A 20,110-nucleotide genomic window follows, 5' to 3' on the forward strand; every position below is an offset into this window, starting at 1 on the left:
CAACAACCATCCAAGGTGCTTTGTCGCATCTATCACACCTCATTTTATGCTCTAAAAGTCTATGACGACGGCACATGATCACTTCAGTCACACTATTTTATGTGCTATATGTGCATTGGATGGAGGGAGACAGTCCTTAGTGAGCATCATTCTTATGCACGAGATAGAACAGCACATTCATGGTACATTACAGCATATCAATGCACTCGAATGTATCTAGTCACTTCCAACTACATATTCTACAGCTGCATTGCAATTGCTCCATTTTCTGTATGTCTGCATCACAGATGGCTGCCATAACCCATTCCACCTGCTGATGGATCCATGTTTGGACACACAATGTATCTGTGGACATAAGCCATGATGGACCATCCTTTGTAACCTTTCCCACAAATAACACATTGTGTGCCCATCTCTAGACACGGTTCTAGATATAACACTGAGCGCACTGGACAAATTCAGAAGGACGATGGTTCAAACTTGTGTCCGCCCTTCCAGATTTAGGTTTCCCTAGAATGCTTACTGCAAAGCTCGGTATGGTACCTCTGAAAGTGCACAGCCGCTTTCCTTCTCCATCATTTCCTTATCTGAGATTGTGCTCTGTCTCCAATGACCTCGATGTCGACAGGACATTAAACACTATTCTCCTCCTCTTCCTCCACATATAACACACAGAAGATACAACTTAATACCCTATCCCGGGTGTAGTGGATTGAGCATCGTGCTCCAAACATTGCTCCAGATATAACGCATGGCAGATCCATACTTGAACACTAACTCGGGTCTACTCTGGGTCATGGGAGCTGTCTGAGATGGAGACATACAGGAAATAGAGCAAATGCAATGCAAATGTAAAATATGTGGTTGGAAGTGACTAGATCCATTCGAGTACAGTGCTGTCTATACCACCAGACTAATATGCTGTTCTGTCTCGTACATAAGAATGATACTAAGGACTATCTCCGTCCATCCAATGGACATCTAGCACACGAAATAGCGTGATTGGGGTGATCATGTGCTGTCATCGTGGATTTTAGAGCATAAAGGGATATTTGCAGTAAAGCACCTCAGATGGTTGTATTTACTGAAGAATATAGACAATATTGTTATAAATATTGTTAATATAAATACTATCGAAAATGTTATGCTTTTTAGCAGGATAAATTTAAATGTTCTTAGCAGAACCGTTTTGTGAAGAGTATTTTGCTATTTGCAGAGCTGTAATGCTGTAGAAAATAACGTACAAGTGTTTGAAATCGAGACTTCACAATTGGTAACATGGGTGCAGAGTCTCCATGTGTGTGTGTGTAGAGAGCTGTCAGTGGTAGATGGTTGCGGTTCAGAAGCATGACTTGCTAACTGGTCGTCTATAAATGACATTGCTATGGTGACACACTGTGTGTGGGTAGAGAAGGGATCCTCTTAAGGCCAGAGATGTTACTTGCAATCGACATACTGTTAACTAATGAAGGTGGTAACAAAAATAAGTACCTAAAAGTTATATTCTGTAGGTGTCCTGATAGGATTGTGGGCACATTATACACTAGCCTACTACAAAATCCTAAGTCTCCTATCCACAGTGATCCACATGCATGCATTTTGGATACGGTGACCATGAAAAGTATATACTAACAGTCGCTTCTTACCTATATGAGGCTCAGTGAATGGTGTAGATGATGGATGTATTGGAATATATATATATATATATATATATATATATATATATATATATATATATATATATATATATGGCCATGGTAATGCGAATGTTTGCACGTCTTATACACTAGCCTACTACAAAATCCTGTCTCCTCTCCACAGTGATCCACATGCATGCATTTTGGATACGGTGACCATGAAAAGTATATATATATATATATATATATATATATCCCTTAGTTTTACGTATGTATTATATATAATCACGAAAAATTTATGTGAAAACGTAATAATTTATGAAATACGCAAAATCGCGAAAACCAAGTAAAATTACGTAAACTGACAGAGAAGACAGAGAATACATAAATATAGATAAAAATAGAATCAAATGGTTGCTGAGTGAAATCAATAAAACTATGTGTTCTAGAAGAGGAGAGTGGACTGATGCTACATTTATTTATTTTTTTTTTTTTTTATTTTGTGGTATCAGTCTTCCGACTGGTTTAATGCGGCCCACCATGAATTCCTCTCCTAAGCCAACATCTTCAGCTCGGAGTAGCACTTGCAACCTAAGTCCTCTACTAGTTGTTGGATATTTTCCAATCTCTGCCTTCCTCTACAGTTCTTACACTCAACAGCTTCCTCTAGTACCATGGAAGTCATTCCTTCATTTCTGAATAGATTTCCTATCACTCTGTCCCTTCTCCTTGTCTGTGTTTCCCACACATTCCTTTCCTCTCCGGTTCTGTGCAGAAATACCTCATTCCTCATCAGTCCACCGAATTTTCAACATGAGTTTGTAGCTCCACACCTGAAATGCTTAGATTCTCTTCTGTTCCGATTTTATTGCTTCCTCAAATTAAGGCATATGTTTGATACTAGTAGACTTCTCTTGGCCAGGAGGGCCCTCTTTGTCAGTGCTAATCTGCTTCTGATGTTCTCCTTGCCCCATACGGCATGGATTATCATGCTTCCTAGGTGACAAAATTCCTTAACTTCATCTACTTCGTGACCATCAATCATGATGTTAAGTTTCTCGCTGTTCTTGTCTCTGCTACTTCTCGTTACTTTCATCTTCCTTCGATTTACGTTCATTCCATATTCTGTACTCATTAGACAGTTCACTTTGTTCATCAGACCACATAATTATTCTTCACTTTCACCCAGGATAGCAATGTCATTAGCAAATCGTATCATTGATTTCCTATCATCTTGAATTTTAATTTCACTCCTGAACCTTTCTTTTATTTCCATCATTGCTTCTTCGATGTACAGATTGAACACTAGGAGCGAAAGACTACATCCCTGTCTTACTCCCTTTTTTATCCGAGCACTCTTACTATGCATGTTTAAGATCAGCGGCCTCCTCACGCCTTCCTGCTGAAGTGCCACAACCCTACACTGCAGCACCTTTTCCACCTGCCACCACGCCTAACCCTGCCCATTTCAAGGTCAAGCAGCCCTCCTGAAGTTTTCCCCCAGTGGTGGAGACAGATGCTTCTTTCCGGAATGACATACATGAGATCCTCCAGGTCATCTCTCTGTTCACACAGCCCCACATCAGTGTTCAAAAGATCCGTCAGTCAGTGGATGGGCACACTAAGGTCATCGCCCTTGTTGACAGGCTCAGCCACATTTTGTTATAATGGCAAATTGTCCACTGCACAACCATCAGCCCCCTCGAGATCTCGTTGTCTGTTTTTTAATGCTAATGGTCTTAAAGATTTGAAGACTGAACTCAACACTTTCCTCTACAACCACCGTGTGGACATTTTTCTTGTCTCAGAAACCCACCGACGATTTTCGCCTTTGCAACATGGTTTGCTATCGCACTGACCGACTCCATCGCCATGGTGTGGGCATGGCAGTGTTTCTGTAAAAGACATTCGTCCATAATCAAGAGGTTCTCCAACCCCTTGAACATATAGAGGCTACAGCAGTCACTGTTTCTACTTGCTTTGGTGCTATGACTTTCGCTGCATTGTATTTGAACCTTAACCTACGACATCTTGAATTAGACCTCTGTACCTTGACATCATTTGACAAACTCATTGTTGGGACGGATCTTAATGCCAAGCATCAGGGTTAGCATTCTCGCATTGCTAATCCCAAAGGCAGACTCCTCCTTGATCTGGAACATCCTCGAGCGCTGTCGGTCTATGGCCCATACACTCCCACCCATATACCAGTCCACGCTGACTGCAAGCCAGACATTTTGGATGTGGCCATTTTCAAGAACATTGTGGTGTAGTTTTCGTTGGAAACACTTCACAAACTGGCTTCTGACCACAACCCCATGCTCCTGTACCATACTGACATCGCTCTGTCTTTAGATGTCTGTTATACCTTGACCATTGTGGTGTGCATACTGTAAGACCTTCGGTACACACACTATCAGATTATTTGACTTGTCGCTCTAATGAAGTAGGTGAGTGTCAGCAATATGTCTCGTGGTCTTCTCATGGCGTGTTTATCTTCTGCCGTTAGGTCAGACGATAGAAATGCCACTTGCACGCTTAGAGCAGCAGATTGACGGTGACCAACTTTAAACAGAACTTGATTAATTTTCACACATATTTATTAAAATAATAAAAAGCATAGACATTACATAACTTGATTCTGGATGCTGTTTACAAATGACAATCTGCAGTTCCTTTGGTCTTGGTACGTTAATCTTATTATCACATATCTCTGATACTTGACAATGTGTCTATTCATTTATCTTCATCTATGTACAGGAATATGGTAATCTTATTAGGCGCAGACTGAAACGTGACTATAGACTGGTACAGACTAATGTAAACTGGTACAGACAGGTGCAGATAAATGCAGACTGACTGATTGGAGGTCTGTACACTCGTTATACCACCTCGCGCATTCACGTATCACTGGGCGAGTGTGATCCGCGAGGAGAAGAGCTTCTACGTTAGCAGCAATCTCATTGGCTGTGTTACATATCAATACGCGGATCGGCGGAAGCAGAATTTGGTCAGTCTCTAAGGCAGCGCCATCACGTAGTGCAGAGACGGACGAGCGCTGCGCCTGTGCTGTTGTGGTTAGCGGGACGCGCTCTAGTGGGAAAGTTGTGTACGTGCTGACTACGCGGAACTATATACACAACAACCATCATGGATTGGGACAAATTTTTCAGGATCCTCAATAACACTACTCAGCAACATCTCGATCTGAAAACACCTGCCAATCTGATTAGTGCAATTGATTACCTAACCACAAAATCCAGAAGGCGATGAAGGCCTCTACTTCCATTGTCCCAAGGGCTCTAACCCCACTAGATGACTTCCCTTCCCTTTTGTGTGAACTTAAAATCCAGAAGAACTGCTACTGCATGTGGTGGAAGCAGCTTTGTGATCCTTGGGATAAGCATCACATGAAGCACCTCCAGTGTGAATTCCCTCCAACATAAATCTGAATGGGCTTTTGTCCGAGCCCTGCGGCACTCCGCAGTGCAAGACCAACCATTCCGTCTGCACAGAGGATGGCTTAACTTACGATGCCCTCCATTTGACAGAAACTCGGGCCAATGTGTTTGAGGCCCAAAACCAATTGCTCACTGAGGACCTCACGCCTGATGAACTCCAAGATGAACGCAATATTCTGGCGGCTGTTGCCGCTTTCAGACAAAGACCACCTCTGATTGCCCCTCACCACACATCCCCGGTGGAAACCTGACAGATCCTCCAGCGGAAGCGTGGGCAGTCATCTCCAGGTTTGGATGGCATCTTAAATGAACACCTCCACTGGCTCCCACACAAGCCACTGATCTTATTTACCAGCATCCTGAACTGCTGTCTCACAACTGGCCTTTTCCTCTCACAGTGGAAGCAGGCCAAAATTATTGCCATTCCCAAGACCTTGAAGGATCCTATGGTCTCTACTAACAACAGGCCCATTACTCTTCTGAATACCATGGCAAAAGTTCTAGAATATTGGATCCTCCACAGCATATCCCAGCCGCTGGCGGCGGCTGGGACAGTCCGTCCAGAACAGTTTGGATTCACTTCCCACATGTTGGCTGAACTCCAAGTTCTTAGGATCAAGGAGAATGTCAGCAAGGGCTTTAACTCCTACATGTTGACACCAGTGGTTTTCCTGGATCTGTAAAACGCATGTGACTAGATTTGGCAGGGAAATCTTGTTTACAAAATGCTGATTGAGACGACCATCCCCAACATCTAAGTCAAGATCGTGGATAACTTCCTTCACGATAGGATCTTCTTGGTTATGGTCACCACTCCAGCTTACGTCACATGTCGATGGGTACCCCTCAAGGCTCTGTGTTGTCTCCCATCCTCTTTCACATTTATGTTAATGACATGCCAGTGCTCCCACACTGCCACCTGGCGCAATACATAGATGGCAATGGCCCACAACATGAACCAGCTCATTACTCATCTCCAGAGACAGGTGGACATGACTGTCACCTGGTGTCGTTCAAACAAGATTGCCCCCAATGTCACCAAAACTATGGCAGTCTATTTCACTAAACGGCGTCCCATCCTCCACCAAAATATCGCTATTGCAGGCGTCCAAGTCCCATGGTCCCATGACACCAAATATCTAGGTGTCCAGATGATAAAAACTGCTCTTCCACTGACATGAAAAATAAGTCAGAATACGTCTCCCAAAAATGACACAAGCTGATAAAGGTGTTGTACCCAATGTTCACCAGCAGGGAACTAAACCTCAAAGCCAAGTTCCAGCTGTACTGGATGATTGTCCACCCTTCTCTCATCTATGGCTCCACTGTGTGGGCTACGATTATTGCCTGCCAGTTGCAGATCCTCCAGCACCTGCAGAATAAGGTGCTTCAGTGCAGCCTACATGCCCCTCTCCTCACAAGGATAGTTACACTCCTCGAGGAAATGGACATGGCCACTCTGAAGACGTCCACGCAAGACAAGGCAAGGTATCTCTACGCCAAAGTGGAAGCCCTACATGACACAGTCACTGGCTTACAAAACATTGGCACTATGACTCTTCGACACTGGCACTGACACCCTGTTCCTCTCACCATCCTTGAGGATTCAGATACTGGCCATGCCTAACGATAGCCCTGTTACGGTCACTAATGAAGTGTTAGTGTTGACTTGACCACTTGATGGGTTTCAACTGTCATAAACCACTAATTTTGGTACCTAATGTAGTGAATAGTTATGTTACCCCTTGCCTGCAAACTGAACTGCCACTGTCAGAGGGTGGTATGGGACTTCAAGTCCCACCACCACACCTTCAACATGCACTCCAGTGATGTCTTTGGAATGATATCATTGTACCTGTCACTGGTTGGCCCCCTGCACAGTTCACCATGGAGAACCCCATCATCACAATCATTTACATCTCCCCTACCCCATCCCCTTCCCCTGCCCTCAGCATTACCTCCTGGAGTGCCACCTATGGGCCTCCTCCACATGCTCTGCCTTCCCTCCTCACAGTCCCCTCCCCTCCTATCTCCTCCCTTGCACTGTATCCCCACCTGTATACTGTTCCTGCTCCTGCCCCTGCTCCTGCTCCTCCTCCTGCTCCCACTCATGCTCCTGCCCCACTCCCACTGCCACCACCCATCAGGACAAATTTCCCCCACTCCCCACTTGCCCTGCTTTGCCCTCCCATGTCACTGCCTGCTGCACCACAGTCATCAATGCCGAGCTTATCGTTGCCATTCAGCCCATCGATCAGCCCACCCAACCTAACAATTTCCCCTGCCCGCCTCCTATGCCCAAAGACATCATCCATTTCCTCACCATCAACCTAAAGAACATCCCCTGCTTCCAACGCCCCCACACCTCCCAGGAGCTCTTCCTTGTCACCCACTCCATCTTTCATTTGAACGCCTACACCCCAAGCTCCCACAGCCCGGCCCACTTCACGTTTACCCATCTCAGCACCCTCATTTAAGCATCTCTCCTACTCCCTCCACTCCCTTACCCCTTCCCAAACTGGTGTGCCAACAGTATCGCCTCCTACACCAAGACATTCGCTTCCTCCCTGTCAACAAAACCGAGCGAGGTGGCGCAGTGGTTAGCACACTGGACTCGCATTCAGGAGGAACACGGTTCAATCCCGTCTCCGGCCATCCTGATTTAGGTTTTCCGTGATTTCCCTAAATCGTTTCAGGCAAATGACGGGATGGTTCCTTTGAAAGGGCACGCCCAATTTCCTTCCCAATCCTTCCCTAACCCGAGCTTGCGCTCCGTCTCTAATGACCTCGTTGTCGACGGGACGTTAAACACTAACCACCACCACCGCCACCTGCCAACAAATACCTATTCATGCATACCCTGTCGACTCCTTCATCCTTAATGAAACCTTCCTCCAACCTCACCATGTGTCTGCACCTCTTCCTACCTTCTTCACTGCACAGACGATCACTTTCCCCTAGCATGAGTTGGGGTCACTATTGGCCACCTCAAGCATATCCCTGTCTGGCCACAACCCCTGCTCAATGACCTGACTGAACACCTCATCCTCAGCGTGTTTTTTCCCCTCCCTCACTTTCACCTGAGCCACAATCCATGTCTGTCCAGCTGCTGCTCTTCCCTACAAATTCATCTTCCATGTTGACCACACCTTCTTCCACCTATGTGACTTCCTGAGACCTCAACATCCACAGCTGTGATCCTGCCACCCTTTGGTGGTGGCATCAATTCCTTGCTACCATCCAAGGTGATCTTGTTTCCCTCCCATGGCACACCCAATCCGAAAGCCACCCCCGATGTCATCCTCACTTGCCCCAAGCTCCTTCATCATATTGCCACAGAAGTCAGAGACCCTATTGGCAGTGACCACTTCCCACTCCTTACCATCTCCTCATCCCATCACCCACCTTCTGCACTCCACCCTGATTCCCCTTCAAAGTTCGTCCATGACTACTGCATAGCCAGCTGGGATGCCAACTGGGAATCTGTAACGTCAGAAATGCATATCCTCTTATTTCCATCTATTGCACCGCAATTTTTTTTCCTTATTTTGTTACCTGAAGATATAACATTTCTGTGTCTTTGTATATTGTAATTGTTTTACTATTTGTATATATATGCATTTATCGATGTATAATTGGTTTGTTTTGTGAATATTATTTGTGTTTATACGCTGGGTCTGACCTAGGGAAAACTATACTATCGAACGAATACATCGATAGGTCGAGTGGAGAGAGAAAGTGTTTAGGATCTTTGGTAGTGTTAACTCTGCCGCGTGGAGCGCGGGCAGAGCAGAGGGAGTCTGGCTGGAGTAGTGCAGTGGAGCAGGTGTGTTGTGTGACGCTCCCGCAAGTTGCCGCGCTTTCAGGGTTGGCAGCATGTAATTGCTATGATGGTTTCTGACACGGTGTCGCGGACGGGAAGCGTTAGCTGGCACACATCAAGAGCCCGTTTCGGCTGGAGACCGTGTCGAGAAGAAGGCGCACCAACATCCAGCTTCTGCAACAGCGACGGCCGACAATGAGTGACTGTCGCCACCTACTCGATCGACGGCTTCAAACCTTCAATCAACCAACAAGGAAGACTGGAAGCACGTAAAGTTTTAGAACTGTACGGCAGACCTCAGCTTTTCAAACTGTTTCATTTTCATAACTAAATTACAGCAACGTAGCATGAACCTTTGTTGCTCATTGTCCCAATTGCATTACCAAGCAGGGTCCCTTCCTTTTCCGGAATGAACCCGAGTGTCGTTGAAATTCAAACGCCAGCATCATCGATTGCACTGCTTTAATTTCAAAGTTCAGTTAAGGTATTCATAGCTGGCTACAATATGTAGATTACACAAGCACAAATTAAGAGTGCGAGTTTTGTTACCGTATTTTAGCTTACCTGTGACTGCAGCTCAGCTTGGTACGTACTGAATTTTACTATTGTTAATTGTTCAAAATCATTTAATTCAAGTTCAAAGTTAAATCTCTTATTTCTAAATTGCGTAGATTCAAGTAGCTATTGAAATGATTGTTGAGGTAGTCCAAGACTAACTGTATTTTACTGAAATTCGATGTGCTTCAGAGAGAAAGCTCACTATTAACTTCAGTCACTAAATTAACTTTCGATTTTCCGGTTTTATTGATTCTCTTGCTAAATTAAGTCAGAGTGTAGCGAAATTTATTACTTCTGACAAACTTTCAGTTTTCACACTACATGTATCAACCTTCAGCTGCCACACTTCTAGTGCTAATTATATGTGTAGTAACCTTTCTTTTTCAGTTACTATAGTAATTGTCCTTAGGACTGGCGACCGTAATTTCCCCCAATTCTCAAATATCTAATTACCGCTAGTTAATTGTTAATGTAACGGCCACACACTTACTTTCTTTATTAACTTTACCCCTTTTCAAAATTAATTTCCACCAGTTTCATTTGCATTTTTCCTTTCATTTAGATGTAACCCTTTCCTCCCTCTTTACCGACAAATTAACTTCGGTGACGATTGCTATTCCCAGATTTCCATTAGGTACACGCGGTTTAATTTTTCACTGTCATAAAGGTCGATAAGTGAGGGGAAGGTTACAAATCCATTGCCACCCAGTTCGAAAGCCAGCCGCTGACATCACCCATGCCTCATCCATCCTTCATAAGACCATCACTGATTCTGTGGAGCCCACGTTCCCACCAAACTTATCCACCCTCACCACCCAACTCTTCCTCCACAGGCTGTCCTTCTCCACAAACCCCATAGGCTCTACCACCCTTCCTCTGCACCCGTGACTGGGATACACTTCTCTGCCACCAGCAATTACAATAACATGTATGCAACCTCTTAACAGTGGAGAAACGCCGGGACTGGCGCCAGGCACATACACCGCTCAACACCACCCTCCCTGTAAATTTCTCCAAGTGCTAGTCTGCCTTCCATCACCTTACTTGTAGTCATCCTGCCCCACATTACCCCCTTTGCCACGACGACTGCCCCTTCCCTAACAACCTCAGTAAGCCTAACTATTTTTCTTCCCACCTCTCCGAGGTCTCCATATCTGATAATCCCCATTTTGACTACTCCCTTTTTCCCACAGTCCTTGAACACACTGATACCTCTGTTCTGCCACTCGCCCCTAGTTTCCAGTACTTGTATGAGTTGCCCCCCTCAGATTTAAACACTCCCATTACAGCATATGATGTCAAACTCATACTCCACTCCAAACACAACACTGCTCCTGGTCATGACTGTGTTACCTACTGCCTACTCCCCCACTCATTCCTGGCTGTTCTTGCTACTTTGTATACCGTCATCCTCTCTACCAGCTTTTATCCTGAACTGTGGAAGATTTCCCGCGTCCTGCTGTCCCTTAAACTCAACAAACCCCCTATGACACCTCTTCCTAGCGTCCCATGTGCCTCACCTCCGTGTTCAGTAAGGTCTTCAAGTCTATCTCTCCTGTAGTACTCATCACCACCTCGGTCAACACCGCCTCCTTCCCCTTACCCAGTGTGGCTTCCATACCCTCCTTCTCCACCTTGTGGCATCCAGCCCTCCTTCTCCACCTTAACCTTATCAGTCTTCATTCCCTCCAACTTAAATCCCATCATTCCACTATCTTTGTTTCCCTCGACCTCCAGAACGCCTATGACTGTGTATGGCATTGCGGGCTTCTCTTTAAACCCCAGGCCTACGACCTTCCTATCAATTTTGTCCATCTCATTGCTTCCATACTCTCCTGTCATCCCTCCTATGTTACTATTCAAAATACCAACTCCCATATGTGTTATCCCACCACGGGTGTCCCCCAAGGTTGTGTCTTTTCCCCCTCGCCTCTATTTCCTGTATACTGTAAATATGCCCAGACCTCTTCTACCTGTTTACCTCCTCCAATTTGCTGATGACACCGTCTCCATGGCACTCTATTTTCCCATCAATGGTCCCAATGTACCCTTTCAGACCCACCTCGACCAATTCACAGCTTGGTTCACCAGTGGCTCCTTCATATCAACCCTTCCAAGACCCAGGCAGTCATCATAGGATAGACCACCCCCTCCTTCCAGCTCCACAACTTTCACCTTACCGTTTATGCTTATCCTATCCAACTCACTTCTACCCTGAAATATCTCGGCCTCCCCCTCGACCATCACCTCATCTGGACTCCCCATCTCCTTATGATCCAACACAAAGCCCACAACAAACTCTGCCTCCTGAAACTCCTGTCCAGCCGGACATGGGAACTGGATCCTTCCACCATCCTTTGCACCTACAAATCCTTGATCCACCCCATCCTTTGCTATGCCAGTATCACCTGGATTTCCACCCCACCCAGATTCTACAAAGCCCTCGAAATCCTCGAATGCCATGCACTCCTCCTCACTTTCCATATCTGCCTCCTATCCCCAACATGGATCCTAAATGACCTCATTCCCTTCCCACATCTTCTCCTTCCCACATCCGCACCCTGTACATCATCCACAGACTCGATCTCCCTCACCCCCTGGTGTTTCCTATCCCCTACCCCCGCCTATTGCCTACCCTGTCTCCATTCCACACCCTCCACCTCCTTTACCCCTCCCAGGTGATGAGCTTCGCCCTGGTATCTATCCCTCCTACCAACTTTAACCTCAACATTCCTCCTCCTCAGGGCTCCCTCTTCCCTCCTTTTCTCTTCGCCTGAGCGAGTTTTTCCTCTATCCTATGCACACTACCTTTCCAGCGAATTCCTTTCAGGTCTCTGCACTCCCTTCTGGCTTGCATTCCCCTCCCGCCCGGCCTGTCTCCTGCCCCTTGGGACGCCACTTGACCGCATTTCTTCATCCCACCCTCTCCAGGCCCCCTCCCCCGCTTCACTCTCCTCTCCCCTCTATTCAGCAGGTCCCTCCCAGCAGTTTTTAATCTTTGTCATGTGTGCTCTGTCTCGTGAAGTGGTTTTGAAGTGCCATTGTTCTGGTGTGGCTTTTTAATAATGTGGCAAATTTTATTTTGTGATTGTGACTTCATTGTATTTTATCTTTATGTGGACCTTTTTTAATTGTGTCACACAATATATGTCTCCATGTTAGCCCCTATTTTAACTGCCATTGTCTTACCTCCTATTATGATCTTATGTTTCCCTTCTTATCGCCTTTTTATGCGTTTTTTTCATATTTCTTAATAATTTTGTTGTCTCTTGGCTGACGAGCGGCGGATTGTGGCGCTGACAGACGTTCCCTGCCCATATGGGCCCAGGGAATGAGATTACAATAAAGAAGAAGGTACAGGTACAGTGGGACAGTGGGTCACTGTTTTAATATTATTATTATCCATCCTTATGTTCTTCAAATCAACATCTATTCACTAGTAGATCGGCAGGAGGCTACTCCCCTGTACTTCAGTGTTAACTTACTTTCCTATCATTACTAGCCATCCTTCTCATATAAAGCTATTGGCTAGATTAGCTGAAGCGACTCTCTAGTACTTGATTAATGGCGAAAATAAACTCTTCAGATCCAGCAGGTATTTTTTTGTAGATCGACAGGAGGCTACTCCTCTGTACTTTATTGATAGTTTTCTGTACTATTGTTATTATTATTATTATTATCAGCCACCCATCCTATCCACGCAAGACTATCGGCTAGAGAGGCTGGAGAAACTCTCCAGTGCCACTTTAATAACGAAAACATCCACTCACATCCAACAGTTATTGATAAAACTTGACAGAGCTACTGTCTAGTGCTCGATTGCTCGATCAATGGCAACTCAAATTGGTTAAATGAACAATCTACCACAGGAGAGAGGGGAGTGGGGGAGGGCCAACAGCGCCCTTTGGTGGTGGTGTTGTGAACTAGGTTATTTGGTCTCTGAAACTCAAGGTGAACACACAAGATATGAGATTCCCGCCAATAAATTTGAATTTCCCACCATTTTTTGAATTTGCCGCCATTTTTTTAATTTTCTGACAAACTTTCAGTTCCCCACCATTTCCAGGGATGAGCGTGGAGGGGATGGGAGAGGAAGGGTGGGGAGGAGAGAGGAAGGGAAGGGAGGGAGAGGGGGTAGAGGAGGGAGTGCAGGGAGGGGATGAAGGGGAGTGAGCGATTGTGTAGGGTGGGGTGGGGTGTGGTGAGTTGGAGGAGGAAAGGGAAGGGATGGGAAGGGCAGGGGAGGGGATCCATGTGCCAGAGGGGGGAAACCCTTGACACCATCTGAGGGTTGGGGTTTGGGGGCTGCTCCTGAATGTATGCAACCTGTACTAACGGAACATGTTGATGCTCTCTCTATCCTCCTGCCACTGCAGTTCAATAGTTCCCACCAGATCTAACATCAATCTATACATTTCCTTTTTAAATTGTCTAGCTTACCTACCTGATTAAGGGATCTCGCATTCCACACTCCAAATCGTAAAATGCAAGTTTTCATTTTCCTGATGATGACTTCATGCGAAGCAGTTGCCACCTGCAGGTTCGTATGGGGGACCATTTTACCTCCAGAATATTTTACCAAAGAGGATGTCGTCATTATTTAATCATATAGCAGGGCTGCATGCCCTTGGGAAAAATAATGTCTGCAGCTTCCACTTGATTTCATTCAGTCGCATTAGTATTATATCAAATCCATATTGCCTAGTATTACAAGATGGGGTCAGTCAGCCGTCAGACTCTTTCGCTGTAACGACTGTAAAGGCAGCTGCCGCTCTTCAGGAACCATAGGTTAGTCTGGCCTCTCCACTGACACCATGTCCGTTACAGTTTGCATATATGTACGGCTATATGTATCACTGAAACATGCAAGCCACTCTACTCGGTAAGGTGCATGGCTGATGGAATAGACTGTACTGTAAAAGCACAAAATTTCGTTATTTTCTGTCGTACATATTAATGGAATTTGATTTGCCCACAGTGTACTTTATGGGAAAATTATAAGGGGACAGTAATGATACGTACAGCGAGACAGTACTAACCGTAACAGGTGTACGTGCTGCGCCACACAGCGCGCCAGCTCTGCGGTGGCAAGACGGCCACTACCGTCCATCTCTTTAGAGATGGCAGCGAATCGCGAATTGAGGCTGGAGAAGCGCGCACTCGTCAGCACCATCAGGCCCAGGTACAACGCGTTCAGGTTGACGAAGGCCTCCACCAGCGGTGCCAGGATAGCCACCTGCTAGGGAGAAGGTGGCGAAGTTCAGATCGACGCATATTAGTTTTGTTTCGTTCAACACTAGGGACGGGACGACACCACAAGAAATAAAAGGGCAACCAAATGAATGAGATACGGCCAGTTGCAAACGTCAGAGAAGTCACAGTTAACATAGCTACAAAATTCGTTAAGCGCGCCGAACGAGATGTAGAAGAAATGGAAATGCTTTGTCACAGACAGTCTTGAACAAACAACACGCAGAAAACATCACAAAACCACCTCTGGCCTGAAATGCAGCCTCCACACACAGTGTGTCAAAATCCCCGTTTAGCCATCTGTGCACTGAGTGCCTTAGATTACTTGAAACGAGACAAATTTTCGACCACACTAAGTGTCTCCAGCCAACTACCTTTCAGTTTCTATGCTGTCCGGCCCACTGAAGAGGCACAGCGGCCTTTTGCGAGGTATACGACTCCAAACACCCGTTGCATGTAGTTCCCTTGGCAACGCTAGCTCGGAAACTGGTTCAGGTGGATCTACGTTCAACGACAGAGGCGATTCGTCGGTTTTAAACCCGACTATCACTGACAATGCGTGACACTCGTCTCCAGTCCCTGTTGGTTATAATCTCTCTAAGACCATTGTTCGCATGCCGTATTACATGGGCGCGAGTGGTATACGATTCCCTGTAGCTATGCTGGACAGTCGGCTTTAATACACTAAAAGATAGGGCAATTTTCATTTACCGTGTGATCACGGCCAGGTCCAAACGTAATAGATAACTCCTTTCTCCTATTCTGTCAGCCTTCATATTGTCACATCTTACTTCACTAATTCCTTACCATCCTGTGGCACGTAAACACCTCTTCGCTACCACGATTCGCATTAGCAGGGAAGGGTCTGATGAAGTGTGTGGCTCTACAGAGAAGAGAATTATTCAGTTACACTTATCGTATTTCACAGTAAATTTAGTAAATTTTCAAAAATGTATAACATTCGAAACAGTGTCACTCACTGACGGAAATAGTTCTCAAATTTGTCCAAACTTTATGGCATATCGATCAATTTCTGTTTCACTCCATTCTATTTTCAGAACGCGCTTCCCTCTCGGGACCCAATTCATTCCAGAGAACATCAGTCAGACGTGGATAGATTTAGTGCTTAGAATGGCTGTGAAAACGTTGTCATTTTGGTTTTGATCAAAAAATGGCTCTGAGCACTATGGGGCTTAACAGCTATGGTCATCAGTCCCCTAGAACTTAGAACTACTTAAACCTAACTAATCTAAGGACAGCACACAACACCCAGTCATCACGAGGCAGAGAAAATCCCTGACCCCGCCGGGAATCGAACCCGGGAACCCGGGCGTGGGAAGCGAGAACGCTACCGCACGACCACGAGCTGCGGACGGTTTTGATCAACACTAGCCCGACTCTCGTCAGTGTGTGACTGGAAGCCTGTCGTGGTGAAGTCTATAGGCGGTCATTCAAGTGCAGACATTCGTTTTAGCAGTTGAAGTTAGCAATACCGGATTAAGGGTATACCTTGGGGAATAAATTCATGATGAAAAAGCAAACCAACATCGTCGTCGCAGTAGTTCTCGTCTGGCTCACTTTCTTCAGTCGTAGTGATAAAGCTGGCTTCCAATAACATATCAGGCAATTTTCATTTACGGTGTGATCATGGGAACGTCCAGACATGATAACTCCTTTCAGCAGAAAGGAGTTTTGTCACGTCGTTATGTTGTCGTATCTTACTGCAGTAATTCTATACTACCGCCTGGCACATTAACACCTCTTCACTACCATGAGCCACATCTTTGCTTGATTTCTGGCTCATATCCATGGCGGCAGGTCTCGTTGCCTATCTTTTCGACAAAAAATGAGAATCTACTTCTGATTGTTCTTTCAATTCCTTATACACGCTCTCTGTAAATCAGAAAATATTTCGGAGACCAAACATTAATTCAGAAAATTTTGTAACTAATTAATATGCAAATGCGCATATCAATTTTATGTATAATGTGAAGACACACGAAGATAAGAAATTGACGATGCTGATAAATATTCCTTTTGCTCGATTTCTGCGAGTTATTACCCACTTGCATTAAAAATTTACAAAATATCACCAAGTTCATGAATTCCTTGAAAACCTAATCTTCGTATGAACCTGGATGGTTTCACGTGTTAGGATACACCTGCAAGATGTAGCTGGACGACCGCATCTCGTGGTCGTGCGGTAGCGTTCTCGCTTCTCACACCCGGGTTCCCGGGTTCGATTCCCTGCGGGGTCAGGGATTTTCTCTGCCTCGTGATGGCTGGGTGTTGTGTGCTGTCCTTAGGTTAGTTAGGTTTAAATAGTTCTAAGTTCTAGGGGACTTATGACCATAGATGTTAAGTCCCATAGTGCTCAGAGCCATTTGAACCATTTTTGTAGCTGGACATTAGAAGACTGGCAATTTAACTTCCCAGAGTCATCCTTCTACACCTGTTCCAAAGACTGTTAGGTGGTCCATAACAAGTAGTGCCAGTTTCGTCTGTCGACTGTCTCCTTTGGAAGCTGAGGGTTTAAATAGCACCCAATACCATCAGTTTGGATCTCCGTCGAGAAGTCAACCCGTGTTTCTGCAATAGGTGCAGCGAACCTCTGGGGCACATGAACCAATAAGTAAGGCGCCGTACTGTGGCAGTAGTTTGTACAAGGGGAAGTCAAATGAAAATGAGAGATTTTTTTAAAAAGTAGCCGCGGTAACAGTATATTTATCCCACTGTGAGACAAAACAGTCCATACCTTCATGGAAAAATGATTGTTTGCTGTTACTCTACGGAATCGTGATTGTATCAGGCGTGCCCCTCTTCCTCCGAAGCAAGACCGACGGTCACGGATGTCTTTCTTCAGGACTCCAAAAGTATATAAATCACGTGAATAGAGATCGGGACTGCATGGATGATGCCTAAGGACTTCTCAGCGAAGCTTCTGCAGCCTAGTAGAAACAACATGTACGCCACCTTTGATTGTAATACGCTGCATAAGTTTTGCTGGGCAGGCCTTTCACATCCTCCATACAGGCCCGGTCTCTCCACTTCTATATTTTTGGTGCCCTGAAGAAAAGCACTGGTGGCCAATGACTGGCTTCAGACCAAGTGGTGCACGCCTGGTGCAGTCTTGGCACCATACGTAACTGCAAACATTATTCCATGAAGACACTGATTTTCGCGTCTCGCAGTGGAATAAATGTACTACCAGTTATGGTGACTACTGCTGAAGTAATAAACAGTCTCGCTTTCATTTGACTGCCCCTTATACACCACATATCTCTAAGACGTAATATGTTGACACCGAATAAAAATTCCTTGTATATCGTTATATCATGGGTCGAGTTAACCTACAAAAGCAATATCACGGACTCTCCGCTGCTCAATATAAAACTTCTTGACCTGTTGAAACTCATTTACGCTTATCCACATGTACACTATATTTATACCTTATCACTATGGTACTGCAAATAACGAAACCAATTTACAAGAGAAAAAGAGTCAGTCGTAGAATTGCTATTGGTCGCATTCTCAAACATATTGACAGGGAAAAAATACCATTGTTCTATGACTCAATGAACACAATCTATTACATCTTCATGGCAAAGTACCCCAAACACAAACTTAATCTTCAAAATACTTGAATAATGCACACACTTCATCGTCTCCCATGATAAAACATAATCAAAACCATAATTTATCATAACATCATCTCGTCGTGAGAAATAATTCAGCCAATAAAAAACTTTAATACCTCAGCTCCCACTTACCTCTCACCCCGAAAGACTAATCCACTGGCTCCCTTTCATGAGCTGTCCGATACCACTGACTTAGTTCCTGGGTCACAGTTGCTTTTCAGCTACCCTCCTGTTCCTGAGCACAACTCTGATACTTCATAATCTTTCGTAATACCTGAATCGTTATCCTGTAATGTCAAATCTCTAGCCTGGACAGATACCGTACGCAAATTTTGTGCTATGATTCTCACGTTATCTTGAGGGACCTGGAGCGGTTTAATGATGTCGTGACGTCCATCACGCATCATCTCGCATGCTGTGTCTGAACTTATCGCTGCTTTGACTCAGTGTCGCTTAGTGCAAAGCCAAGAAATTCTAAGCATCCGATATTGTTACGACACTTGGCCGGTGTTCTACTTCGTCAGCGCCGAACCCCCAAGTGTTTACATTTACATTGCCTTCCGTCTACACTGAAGAGCCAAAGAAACTAGTACACCTGCCTAATATCGTGTAGAGCCCACGAGAGCACGCGGAAGTGGCGCAACACGGCGTGACATGTACTCGACTAATGTCTGAAGTAGTGTTGGAGTTAACTGATACAATGAATCTTAAATGTCTGTCCATAAACCCGTAGGAGGACGAGGGGGTGGAGATCTCTTCTGAACAGCACATTGGAAGGCAATCTATATGTGCTCAATAATGTCCTTGTCTGGAGAATTTGATGGCCAACGGAAGTGTTTAAACTCAGAAGAATGTTCCCGGAGCACTTGAGATGAACGTGTGGCGTTGTTGACCGGGAGGCCCCATCCGGAGAAGTGCGGCCGCCGAGTGCAAGTCTTATTTCAGTCGACGCCACAGTGGACGACTTGCGTGCCGTTGATGATGAAATGATGATGAGGACAACACAACACCCAGTCAACGAGCGGAGAAAATCTCCAACCTGGCCGGCAATAGAACCAGGGCCCGCTTGTATGGGAGACGAGCACGTCACCACTCGGCTAAGGAGGCGGAGAATGTTTCTGGGACCACTCTGAAACAATTCTGGACCTATGGGGTGTCGCATTGTTCTCCTGGAATTGCCCAAGTCCGTCGAAATGCACAATGGAGACGAATGGATGCAGGCAATCAGACAAGATGCTTAAGTACGTGTCACCTGTCAGAGTCGTATCTAGACGTATCGGGGTCCCATATCACCATTACAGAGCCTCCACCAGCTTGAACAGTCTCCTGCTGACATGCAGGGTCCATGGATTCATGAGATTGTCTCCATACCCCTACACGTCCATCTGCTCGATCCAATTTGAGCAAGACTCGACCAACCAGGCAACATGTTTCCAGTCATTAACAGTCAAATGTCGGTGTTGGGGGACCCAGACAAGGCGTAAAGCTTTGTGTCGTGCAGTCATCAAGGACACACGAGTGGGCCTTCGGCTCCGAAAGGCCATATCGATGATATTTCGTTGAATGATTGGCGCGCTGACACTTGTTGATGGCCCAGAATTAAAATCTGCAGCTATTTGCGGAAGGGATGCACTTCTGTCGTCGTTGGTCCCTTTCTTGCAGTATCTTTTTCCGGCCACAGCGAGGTCGGAGATTTGATGTTCTACCGGATTCCTGATATACACGGCACACTCGTGAAATGGA

General features: G+C 45.5%; 1 protein-coding gene across 1 annotated transcript in view; it reads right to left on the reverse strand.

Moving 5' to 3' along the window:
• The window catches only part of LOC124594310 (odorant receptor Or2-like), a 132,670-nt gene that overhangs the window by 83,094 nt on the left and 29,466 nt on the right, over positions 1 to 20,110 (reverse strand). Inside the window, exon 3 of the mRNA XM_047132673.1 lies at positions 14,519 to 14,715. Within this exon, the coding sequence (XP_046988629.1) occupies positions 14,519 to 14,715 (197 nt within the window). The remainder of the gene's footprint in view (positions 1 to 14,518; positions 14,716 to 20,110) is intronic.

Source organism: Schistocerca americana, chromosome 2, assembly GCF_021461395.2.
Source record: "Schistocerca americana isolate TAMUIC-IGC-003095 chromosome 2, iqSchAmer2.1, whole genome shotgun sequence".
NCBI classification, from domain to species: Eukaryota; Metazoa; Arthropoda; class Insecta; order Orthoptera; family Acrididae; genus Schistocerca; species Schistocerca americana.